Here is a 12,874-nt window from a genome sequence, read left to right as displayed (position 1 = left end):
GCCTATGTTGTAAGGGTCGACTGAGAAGCCACCCTAGACGCTATAGTTTCAAAACCAGGGTTTTGAGGATCCATGACATTAAGTCTGTAGAACCTAGTAAAGGTATGGTTAGTAGCCCACACCACTGCATTGCAAATGTCGTTGACAGATGCACCCTGGAACTGAGTCCTGTGGGTCAGGCTCGGGCTTGAATTTGAATCACCAAAAACGTTTTCTGTCCTTTCGGTGTACTCGTTTGTAACCCATTCCCAAATAACGTATTAGAAGGTACATTTATTTCATACATCAAAGCAGGAGGCGATTAGGTAGGAGTCGACTGGCTAAGCAGTGTTCTCGGTTTGTTTTGCAGGTTGTTTGATACGTCGCAAGATCCTTTTATCACGTCTGCTTGTAAATATTAGAAATGTCTGGACGAGGTGAAACAAAAGAGAGCGCAGGGTTTATATCATGTAGTTCAAGAGGTAAATCAGAAGTGTGGAATTCTTTTGGAATCATAGCGAATGAAAATAATGAACATGTGACTGGATTTGCTGCTTGTAAAACCTGTCATTGTGTTTTTGTGTACAACAGCCACAAAATTGGTACATCATCCCTGCAAAAGCACATGTGTAGCGCTCTTTCAACTGGTGACATGAAAGATATAGGTATTTTATAGTAAAGTAAGTAGAGGTAGTAACATATTATATATCCAGACCACTAGAGGGAGCTACCACGTGGTATAGCCTATTGTATAAACGGAATCTGTGGAGATTGGTAGCGATGTCTGTGTGTGAATGTGAGAGCGTGAGAGAGTCAGTCGACGCAGACAGTAGGTAAAGCACAAACACTTGCGGGTTCGGGTCGGGAAGTTTGAGCTCCTGTGGAGACCGAGTCAATTTAGACATGGCAAGCCGATATGGCTGCCAGATAGACCGTTAATGTAGAGGGGGATTTCCCCTCATCAAACAGGTCTTGCAAAAACTGCAGTATTGGTGCCATGGGACAAGTTGTTGGGTCGAACCCACAGGGGAGACACCACGTCTGAAAGACGCTTCACTTGTACCCGTACTGGGAACGTACTGGCATTTTGTAGGGTGTCAATAACCCTATTGGACAGACCCAGATGGCTCAAATGCAGCCGTTCAGAGGCTAGACCCAGAGCTACAGGCTCGATGGGTTGGAATGACATAAAGTCCCCCGTGCCTGACGGAGCAGGTCACAGCGCTTGGGCAGTCTCCACAGCTGGCTGCTCAGGAGCTACATCAGGGTTTAAAACCAGTCTCCTGGGCCAATAAAGGGCTACTAAGACCACCTGGCCCGGTAATGCCTGATTTTCTCCAGACACAGCTAAGGAATCTTCCGCCAGCGGGTCCCCCACCTCCTATATGGAGAACCAGAGGGGCACAATGGGTTGATTCCTGGGAGGCAAAGAGATCTATTCCTGCTCTCCCGAACCTCTCCCAAATCAGGCTCACCACCTCGGGGGGAACCTCCACTGAGGCGCTGGGAACTCTCCTTGAGAGGAGGTCTTCCACCCAGTGTGTCACCCTGGGCATGTGTACTGCCCGCAGTGAAAGGAGGTTCTCGTGTGCCCAGAGCAATGGCTTATGGGCCACGCAATGGAGACTGGCGACCTGTGGCCGTCCTGGTGGTTGATGTAAGCCACCACTGTTGTGTTGTCTGTACGGACAAGCACATGTCTCCCTCGAACCTTCTGCAAAAAATACAGCAAGGCTAGGTAAAGTACCTGCAGCTCTAAAACATTAATGTGGAGACCCTGCCAAGGGGGGTTCCACACACCCCGGCTATTCCACGCAGCACCCCAGCCGAGGCTGGACGCGTCCGTGATGACAACCTCCCTTGTGGTGACACCACCCAGCGCTACCCCGAGGTGTAGATGGGCCGGCTGTTTCCACCAAGACAGTGCCTTTAAGCAGTGAAAAGACCCTGTCAACAGGCGGTCGCGGTACAATGTGGGCTGAAAAACCCTGCTGTTGAACCAGGCCTGCAGAGGACGAATGCGCAGGAAACCCAAAGGTAGAGTCTGGGAAGCTGCTGCCATCAAGCCCAGAAGTTTCTGGAGTATCACTACCATGAGCGCTCTGTTGAGCTGAAAGAGCTCCAAACAGGCAGCTATTCTCTGCACTCTGCTGTCCAACAGAGTGGACAGCATGGACCCAGAGTCCAAGCACACTCCTAGATAGGTGAAGGTGGCCAGTGACCAGTTCCATGTGGGCCTCTGCCTGTGCTAGAGACTGAGCACTAATTAGCCCATTATCCAGATAATTGAACACTCTGATTACCTCTGAGTCTCAGTGGGGCCAGGATAGCTTCCATGCACTTCGAGAAGGCACGGGGAGCTAGAGAGATGCCAAATGGCAAGACACAAAACTCATATGCTGTTTCCTGAAAAGCAAATCGCAGGTACTTCCTGTGCACTGGTTTTATGGGGATGTGGAAATAGGTGTCTTTGAGGTCCACCGTGGTGAACCAGTCGCGTGGCCCGATTGACTGCAACAGTTGTTGCATTGTCAATATGTTGAACCTCCTTCGACTCAGATAGAGGTTAACCTGTCTGAGGTCGAGGATCGTTCTGAAACCACCATCCAGCTTTGGCACTAGGAAGTACCTGGAGTAGAACCCTGCCTCCAACTGGAGGGGGTCTATGCACAGAGTTTGTTTTTGCAGCAGAGCTACTACCTCCTGAGACGCCACCACTGCGTTCTGTGGGTCCGTGATTGATGTTAGTCACGTCCCGAAAGGGAGGGGGACCATGCTTGAACTGCAGTGAGTAGCCTGCCTGAACAGTAGTAAGCACTCAGGTGTCCGAGGTGCACTGACGCCAATACTCCAGATGGCTCCCTGAAAAGGGGTCCTGGGCCTGTGGCAGCAAACTCCTAGGACTGCTACACGGCTTTGGCTTGGCCTGCGGCTTCTGTCTCTACGCCGAGCGGCAGAACCTATTACAGCCTCCGCGTCGAGCAGCCACGGGCCGGTTCTGAACACCACCTCTGGCAGCCGGCACAGCCGGCTGTGCCGGTCTTTGAGGCTGCTGGGGCCTAGGGTGCCAGTTTGCAGCTGGTTTGCGCACTGGGGATGGTCGCTCGGGATATAAAGTGAACCAGCTCCTTTGTGGATTCCAGCGTGGGGTGAGAGTGCTGTAGCATTTCGTCCACCACAGGAAAAAAGGTATGCCCTGGTGTAATAGGGGCATCCAGCAGCGCTGCTTTGACGCCGTCAGGCACGCGTGCCTGGGAAAGCCAGAGCTGCCTCCATGTACCTATCAGAGCAGCCAGGTTCCTGCCTACAGCTTGCCTGTTTAGTTTTGATCAGGTTCTTGTTAACCAGCCATAGCTCGTCCAGCTGTTCTGTTGCGGGCCTGTGACAGTCAGAAAGGGACCTCAGCAAATATTGCTGGTAGGCTACCACAATACTATTATAGTTGCCCAGCCGTGCAGCAAACGCACTGGCTAAATAGGCACGCTTGAGGACCACCTCTGAGACCCGGCACTGCTTGTTGGGGCAGATAGCGTCCTTGGACAGAAGCGCTGAATTAGGTGCCTGAACCAAAGCAGAAATTGAAGCCTCCACCAGCGGAAATTGGGCCAGGCCCAGCTTCTCCACATCATGCACCCTAGATAGCGTGTCTGTCGACCGGGAAACAGCAGGAGCTGTAGCCGAGTGACCCCATGACGACTGGAACTCAAAAAATAAATCTGGATTATTATTTGTTTATTTAGCAGATGCCTTTATCCAAGGCGACTTACAGAGACTAGGGTGTGTGAACTATGCATCAGCTGCAGAGTCACTTACAATTACGTCTCACCCGAAAGACGGAGCACAAGGAGGTTAAGTGACTTGCTCAGGGTCACACAGTGAGTCAGTGGCTGAGGTGGGATTTGAACCAGGAACTTCCTAGTTACAAGCCCTTTTCTGGACCACACAGCCTCCTGGATGCACTGGGGTGGGGGTGGGGGAGGTGGTCGACTATTCATCAAAGATGGACTGCCTTGTCCGACCTGTAGGCCAGGGCACTTGCAAGACTGCAGAGGCCCTCTTGATCAGCGGTAGAAGCTCTACTTGACCGCAGGGGATGTGCTGTCTGACGGGAACGCCAGGTCCTCAGAGGCGTCGATGGACATCATATCCTGTTGCCAATCTGGGTTGGTTCAATACCGGTTTGGTGACTCTATCACCGGGTCGGTACGGTACAGTACCGGTGTGGTATCCTCGGTCCCGGCCCGGTATGGTACGGAACGGAGCGGATCGGTGACCTCTGTACCTGTACGGTACGGGTACACCGGTTCACAGTTACCGTGGGTAGTACTGTACAAGGATGTCCACCTGTACAAGCTACTGGCAAAACTACAGTTAGTACCCACACGAGACTGAGGGAAGCCTGCTTGTTAGAGGTACTGACAGCCATCGTAATTGTGATGCAAAAGCAGTCACCAAAATGGCAGCGAGATACTGTGGAATTAGACTGCAAGCAATCTCAACTAAAGCATGTATCTCAGTCCAGTGGGCAGTCCTTTATACCCTCGGGGGCGGGCTTGACTGCGTCACAGGCTCAGCCAACCAGCTTTGGTATATAATATTCAGGTTTCAGGGTCTTTAGGTAATGGTAACATTTCTTACTTGAGAAAGGGAACAGACATGTTTGTGAATAGGAATGGCTACAAGTTTGTTGACAAGAACTGAAAACGGTTCGATGACAAAATCATCACGGCATAGTCATTTTCCCACAACCATAATATTCAGTTTAAAAATGTGGCATTAATCAAAACAAAGGTTTGTAATTGGAGGATAACACTTGTACATGCATGTTTGCATGCAAATATTTATTTGTAGGGAACACAATATCCATACCACACAAATGTGGGAACACTCTTGGGATAGCAGCATGTTTTGAGTGCTACAACTGAAAAGCCTGTTCAATGTGTGGGAATTATCTTGAATAGAAATGCCAGCTGTTAGCAGCCCAAGGCAATAACATTTTAAAATATAAATCAAACTACCACTTCTGACTCTGATAATAAAGTTCTCTTTTCAAAGGAAAAATTGATCTCATCAAATAACATCAACTGTCGTGTTTTGTTATTTGAGGGATTTTAATAACGTACATCCCTGACAAAGATGTAAATGCTACATTAAGTACCACACTGACCTACATCCACCATAGGCAGTGCTTTTAAAAATAGAATTAGACCACTTCCTTTCGGTTACCACTTTTACAGTCACAGACAAAAGTATTGGCACCCTACACTTAACGTAAGAAAATTCAAGAACACATGTTATATACAAGCATTTACTGAACATTAGCCAAAAATTAACCAACATACACAATTTCTAGTAGTTTAAAACAAAAAACCAAAGCACTTAAGCAATTTTAAATATTTGTTCATGACAAAAGTATTGGCACCTTTACATTAAAAGTTTGTCAAATGTAATTGAACTAATTTAAAAATATTTTCATTGACTGAAAACATTACACAGTAATCAAGCTGCAATATAAAGTCAATAGCCAGAAAAAATGGGTAATAAACACAGCAGACAATGGCTAAAACAAAGGAGTTGGATTCACGTTTTGAGAAAAGCACTCAACAAAAGCAAATAACAAAAGGAAAGGTTACAGAACAATATCAAAGAAATATTCTTCAACAAAATTCTTAGGTCCAATGAGGTTAATAGAACTTTTCCCCCAAAAATGGATCACAGTATGTTTGGAGAAAATGGGGAAAGCCTTCAATGAAGAAAACCTTGTACGTACAGTTAAACACAGAGGTGGTTCAATCACGATGGGAGTGTTATAGCCGTTCAGGGACTGGAGACATTCATGTGCTTGAAGATCGAATGAATGCAGCCATGTATCAAAACATTCTACGAAGTACAGTGACACCATCTGCTGGTAGGCTGATTGGCAGACAGTTAGACAGTTTATCTTCCAGCACAACAACAACCCAAAGCATACAGCTAAGTCATCTCTGGAATTCTTGAAGATAATTAAGATAAAAGGACTGGAATGGCTTTTATATCACCAGATCTCAATCCAATAGAAATGCTTTGGATTGATCTGAAAAAAGCTGTAGCCAAGCTTTGTGTATATATATAAGAATGTAGTTCAAATACTTGCAATTACGGGATCCCTAGTGACAGCCAGTAAACGTGTGAATCATGTGATCCTGTGGACAGTCTTGGCTGGGGACTGACAAGGAGAACTGCATTGGCATTTTGGCTAGTTTGCCTCATCGCTCAAGTGACCCACAGGCACCTTTTCATGCCTATAAGAGCCATTCTATGTCATATCACAAAATATCATAAATACAGCATGACTAGGGGCTTTCTTTCTTTCTTTCTTTCTTTCTTTCTCATAAACTTACCAAAAGATTCAGTTCTCTATACATGTATATGTCAAGCTTACTGAACAAGGGATGGGAATTAATTTTTAATATTTGGGTAACATGCTTTTTTGATTTTGATTTTGATGTTTCTGCACAGTGGAGAAGATTTCCAGTAATGGGAAGGCTGTGTGGTAAAGTGTAGGCTGTCAGTATATAGCAGGTCCAGCAATCTTTTCATGCTGCGATGAGGTTTGTTCCAATCAATAAAATCTTTGTCTGAAGGTAGTGGTTATATAAATTAAAATGTAATCAATGATTAGAAAATGAGTAGAAAATGAGAAATGAGTAGAACATGCCAGTGCTAGTATTTGTTTATTATTATTATTATTATTATTATTATTATTAATAATAATAGTAGTAGTAGTAGTAGTTGTCCTGTAATAAAATATAGATAGAACAACTACAAAATATGACATTACTTTTTTTTAAAACAAACCAATAGTTATCAAAGAATGGAAAGCTTTTATGGTCTAATAATTTCCCTTTTAATTTAAGCAGATGCTATATTCTTCCTGCTGTCTATTTATTCCCAGGTTGGGTTTCCACTGGCCCCCGTTCTGTTCCATAGCTCACCTGCACCTCCACCAGCCAGTCACATGGGATTCATCTCCAGACTGTTTTACTGGATCGATTCCTATTGGTTTATTACAGTAAGTCCAAGGTCCAATAAGTTAGTGTCCTAGCATGGGAGCATAAGGTCTGTGACCACTTAAATGTAACTGGGGTTAATATGTTACCTGGACCTGGACCATGTAAATGAAATCTTCAGTGTACTGGATGCAATGCAACATATGGCTGAAGGGCCTTGAGCACTGGCTGAAGAACAGTAATCCTGGAATTCTGGCCCTTTATCCTATGCAGCAAAATAATTGGCTTCAATATTGGAAATTGAGAGTTCAAATCATATAGGGGTATATTTCTCATGTGTGCAGACAGGTTAGAATCCAAGGGTAGATGTGATCGGGTCTGTTTTGTTGATCTAAATTGTATAATTATTGCCCCCTTAATAACATTACTACATTCAGTAAAATGCAGTGATGCGCTGTCTGTGAAAAATAATGTTTTGAAATGTTGGGGCAGGCATATTGAGATCTGCCCCTGTGCAATTCATTAAAACAGACCCCCATAGGTGACAGTGCTCTAGTTGAACAAGGCATAACTCAGTATACTAGATAAAAGCTAGTGACATTCAATTCAGGACAGGTGTTATTGTAACATTTTAAGCAATTTTTACTTTTATCCCAAATGTGTTTGTTTTTTTCAATTAAGAAGTGTTATAATAACCATGCTGTTAACTTTACTTCACAGGCTGAATAACTTCTCCGGAAACTGAATTCCCTTCATGAAAACAGCTGAAGCTGAATACTCGTGTGCTCATATAATGTCCAGTTCAGAATAGTGAGAGGTTTGGAGAATAGACATGGTGACTGCACCTGAAAACGGTTGTAAACAGTACTGATTTAAGTGTACCAGGCTCCATTTAGAAATGAAGTACATGGTTGGTCTATGTATAGAAAATGTATTATTGATTTAAATTGTATATACCAGTAGTTTCCCTGCAATATAGTTATATTTCTTTACAGTACCATTTGTGCAATGCTGTTTTTAGGATATCCCTGACTGCTATGGGTCTATGTTAACATGCTGCTATGTAGAACAAATGAGATGAGTAGAACCTGCTTTTAAATTGAGGACTGGATATGATTCATTGCAGTGTTTGAGATCTTGAATTACTCCACCTGACCACCTTTCCTGTACTGTAGATTGTAAGTACATGTATTTAAATGAAAATACTGACAGTTTATATAATTAATATAGTAATACATTATTTTACACATTTGTATTGATTGCAGGAAGTTCAATACATTATGTGACATAATGAAGTCCGGTTCCTACATTATAAATAGTACTGTAATACATAATAAAAACAATTAAAACACAGTTTGACAAAGTCATTGGCCTATAATTATACAAACGATTTTATGATGCTGATTTTACAAGTGTGAATGGAAGAAAAATACAAAATCTAGATTGATCAAATAGCTTCACATATGTTTACAACAAAGCCAAAAATAAATTAAATACATCATTTTAATGGTGAGACTAACACCTTAGCACATAATTTAATATGATATTTAAATACAAACTACTGATTACTAAAAAAAAAAAAAAACTATGGCGATTTGTTGAATACAGTGTAAAAAACTAATTACAAATGCTATATCAAATACGGCAACATTGTTGGTGAGGACGTTTTCTTCTGATTTTCACCACACTTTTTTTCTATAGTTTTAAACATGCATAACCAGAAAATAACTCAATGTTTTTTTTTTTTTGTTTCTCAAAACATGCTAATTGGCTAGGACCTAACTGAAATGTCTGTGAGTCAAAAAAAAGGAGTAAAACTAGTTTATAAATATTTTGCTCCATAGAAGAATCTTTTTTGGCTCAATCTTTGGAGCTTTTCTGCTCCAAAGCAGGTTTTTTCGGGAGAGGGGTGTACCTGCAATTTGAAGCACACACTATTGTGTAAATGGGCTGTATTCCACAGAACAGATTAATTTGACTTCCCTGATGTGCATTGAACTATATACAAGATGCCCCTTTTGTAAGTCAGTTCCAATCACAATGGGATGGGCAGCAGAATCACAGAGATCTGTTGGCAAGCCGCACATGTTCCATGATGACTGTGCAGAGTAATTATCACTAAACCCTCCTGAACATAAACACTGCAGACTGGTGTTGCCCTGACTGACCACAGTGATGCTAAACCAGAGGGGGGCAACTCCTGTCCTGGAGGGTCATTGTCCTCCAGGCAGGTATAATGGAATAACGAACAGCTTTGGGACCTGGGGGAGGTTGAATTGATTCAATGAAACAACTAAGAACAGGGTTGCCCACACCTCCCCTAAATCATATTGACAGTGTTGTTGTAGATGTTTCTGTTTTTTGTCCAGCCCGTTTGTTAGAGTGGGATTTGGATACTCCCAGGTTAATTAACTTGATATAATGAATAATCCAGATACCTATGACTGTGATCTGATTACCACCTACACCGCTATTGAAGATTTCAGCTCAAGAAATCTTTCATTCCAGCACTGTAATAATCACGTCATCATCTCTTCTCTGCCAGAGCATCTCCCCCTCAAAGGAAATCCGCCCATGCTTTCTGGCCGTCAGCAGGACCCCTACAAGTTTATTAGAAATTGTCACGTATCTCTCAAACAAAGGCCCAAATGCCACCCTGGGTTTCCCATCCTCTCCTGTTTCTCCAATGCTTTTAATGATCATACAGAGTTCGTCCACTTCCTTCTCAATGTGAGCGTGTGCGCTCTGCCCCCTTTGCTGTGTTCTTGATCCCTCTCTGGGTGTCCCGTAGCCTTCCTCTCCTTTCTGGAATTGCACAGTCATTGTCCTATTGCTGCTGAAGGGATTGTGTTTCTGATACTCGCAGTGATCATTAGCCCATTTCTGCCAGTTCTCTTTTAAGCCTTCCACAGTGTTGCACTGAGCCTTCTTTGTAACGTTTCCTTCGTCACTTGTCTCCTTCTTCTCCATTTCATTCTTGGTGGTATATTTCATTACAGTAAACAATGTTCACTCAAGTGCAACAATGGCATGGCTGTCATTCTGTAAAAAAACTGATTTTAAAAATACATTTTCAAATCGTTTCCCTGTCTGACAATTATGGGTTACCAGATTGCTGTTCTTTACATGTAATATGCTGTTTTCATGACATGTTGTACCAAGTGGTTCTCCACTCTGATTGCCTGTAGTCAGAAACAGTCAAGTTTTTTCTTTTTACCAGTTCTTAAATGTAATTTTTAAATCTGAATTTCTTTCCACTGCAAATAAAAAAGACACTACTCACACTTTAGATTGATCGTAGTTCTGTTTAACTCAGGTTAAATACTACTGTGTTGTAAAGAAAACGATTTTTAGACCTAAAAACTTTCATGGTTTGTCTTTGTAAATTTGACAGATCGAACTTGGGGTCTAATAAACACTCAATATAAAAATCACTAGGTAAATTTCTACCTTGTAGAAATAACCAAATGGTGGTAAAACTATTAGCCTAAAAATGATACAGTTTATTGTATCTTATACAGTAAAGATCCTAATTTCAGTTTACATGCACATTATTTTAACTGGTAGTTAAAATATATCAGTACATCATTCATATATTCTTTGACATCATAAACCAATGTCAGGCAAAAATATGTATAAAATGGACAATCATTATTACACTTCATCCTGTTTTCTGTTGCTCAAAATGTTATCTTATTATGTTAAACCCATGGATTACTGCGTCCTTGGAGATTTGCTGTGCAAGCAGTGTCATCTGAATTGCTTTAAACCTCTTAAAACGCATTTTATGTAATAAATAAACAACACCACTATGTCAAATTCTATATTTTGAATATTTTCATTGCATTTGTCTTGAACTTACCTTGACACATATAGAGTTTCAGCTCGGTACAATATTTATGTTCTGCATGGCTGGACACTGTACTGCTGTAGCACTTGTACTGTACACTGGACAGTGCTTTCTGAACTGTTGTGACAGTGTGCTCAGCAGGATTGACATAAAAAGCAACCAGTCACATCTCTAGCTGTGACAGACAAATACTTTAACGTGAGCCAATCAGTCATATGCATTCAGAGCTCCTTAAAATAAGAGGCTTAGGAAAAAAACGCCCCAATGATTAATATCTTAGGGTTGTTTTCTTTTTTTTTTAAACTACGGTGATGAAGGGTAGTTTTATTATGATGTTTAGTTATAAATATAACAAATTTTTTTGTCCATATGCAAGATTTACCCCACCTAATTGTTGTGTTAACTACCTATCTTTGACAGTTTTGCAGTAAAACATTGTCAGTGTATAGGTGCATTTTTTCTTTTTCTTTTTCGTGATCAGCAGCTGTCTGTATTCAATATAAAACAAATTAGTTATGTGCGGAATAAAATGTAAATTTACAAAACATGTATTTGTTATCCAAAGACTTGGGTAGTAGTTTTTTTAATGGACGTCCTCAGTCTGCAAGGAAAAAAAATCTGGGCATTTGCAGTAAAAGGTGAAAATAGTCTAAGCATGCGCAGCAAAGTAGGAACATTTGACAGGTAGCATGCACTGACGTGACACCGGTACATGACATCAGACGTCAGCAGTCATGTGATGTTTGTTTAATTTTTACATTTTTCTGTGGTACAGTGCTCCGGTAATGACCGGTGTTAACAGTGTATTCCTGAATCAAGTACACGGAAAGTACAATTCTAAGATATTGAATATTGCCAACTGGATTGGAGTTTTTCTCACAAATAAATATTTTTTGCTACAATATTTTGGTTTATTTTTGAAAATAAAAAAATAATAATAACAATAAAGGAAACATCATTCTGGACTTTAACTTCCACCAATGGCAACAGAACACACAATGCATATTAGATTTCAGCACAGGAATCAAAACCATAACCATTTATTTATTTTATAAGTGCTAAAAATGTCATCAGAATTTCATACACACAAAATTGACTTGTTAAAATACCCTTTTCTAGTCCCAACACAAAACACAATCCTTACCTTATTCCAAACCCATACAGTACATACATACAGTACATCTGTAATGTACCTGTACAAACCTTGCAAGTCTTCGGTTCGTGATCTGGTCTGTGTTATTATACACACAATAACAAAACATATGTAGTCATTTAAATCAGGCTTGAAAAATGAACTGTATCTGACTAGTACTTTTCTTTTGAATTGCAGGAAATTCAATCTCTCAATGGGGTACATTTACACCTGGGGAGACTTTTAATGAAAAGGTACCCTATGTTATTTATATAATAGGGTGATTATTTCATTGATTTTTATGCCAAAAAAAACCCACTATTTGCCAAAGCTTAAAATGTAACCACATTAAGTTAAAATGCATTTTTGGCCATTAGAAATCCAAAGCAGTACCGTCATTTGTGTAATGCAGTTTCTAATACAAATACATATTTACTTGGTCCCAAGCTGGTAAAATGCGCATTTCATGTGATTATTGACATATCAAAACAATAACACATTCCACGTCTGGTGAGAAGGTTGCAGGCTCGGTACTATGGCAGTTTGTTAACCAATCATATAGATTTTTTTGTTGAATTTATTTTTAGTCTCCATTCTGGGTCCTGAATATTCCTTCCGAAGAAATTGCACAATAATGAAACGAAATAGCCATTCTCTATATGTAAAATACCATGTTTTAAAGTATGATAGAACATATCATCAAACAGTACGTTTACTGTTTTCCCTTTCACAGTGCAGGTCAGTATTTAAATGATGGGGTCAGGGAAGAACAGCAGAGGATTTGTAAGCATCCTTAAACAGCTACCCAATAGAAAATGTGTGTGAAACAAAATGAAGACATTATTAAAAAATATAAAGTTTTTTAAAGTGACCAATGATACTAATCATATTTCATTTAGGTTCTTTATCTTAAACCAGACTCGC

The 12,874-nt window shown here is 41.2% G+C and overlaps 1 protein-coding gene across 2 annotated transcripts; it reads right to left on the bottom strand.

Moving 5' to 3' along the window:
- Positions 1 to 8,243: 8,243 nt before the first annotated feature.
- LOC117402279 (actin-binding Rho-activating protein-like) lies at positions 8,244 to 10,985 on the bottom strand. Of its 2 annotated transcripts, none has more exons than XM_059024614.1 (2): positions 10,831 to 10,970; positions 8,244 to 10,021 (listed from the first exon to the last, which is right to left on the bottom strand). In XM_059024614.1, the coding sequence occupies exon 2, from the start codon at positions 9,960 to 9,962 to the stop codon at positions 9,468 to 9,470; it is 495 nt and encodes a 164-aa protein (XP_058880597.1). In that variant the 5' UTR covers positions 9,963 to 10,021; positions 10,831 to 10,970; the 3' UTR covers positions 8,244 to 9,467. The 2 variants fall into 2 exon arrangements, with proteins under 2 accessions (XP_058880597.1, XP_033859153.1); XM_034003262.2 differs by having other exon boundaries at positions 8,247 to 10,010; positions 10,831 to 10,985.
- Positions 10,986 to 12,874: the final 1,889 nt, after the last annotated feature.

This window comes from Acipenser ruthenus, chromosome 5 (assembly GCF_902713425.1).
Source record: "Acipenser ruthenus chromosome 5, fAciRut3.2 maternal haplotype, whole genome shotgun sequence".
Lineage (NCBI taxonomy): Eukaryota > Metazoa > Chordata > Actinopteri > Acipenseriformes > Acipenseridae > Acipenser > Acipenser ruthenus.
The sequence above is the reverse complement of the archived record's forward strand: the minus strand, read 5'-3'. Positions and strand labels throughout refer to the sequence as shown.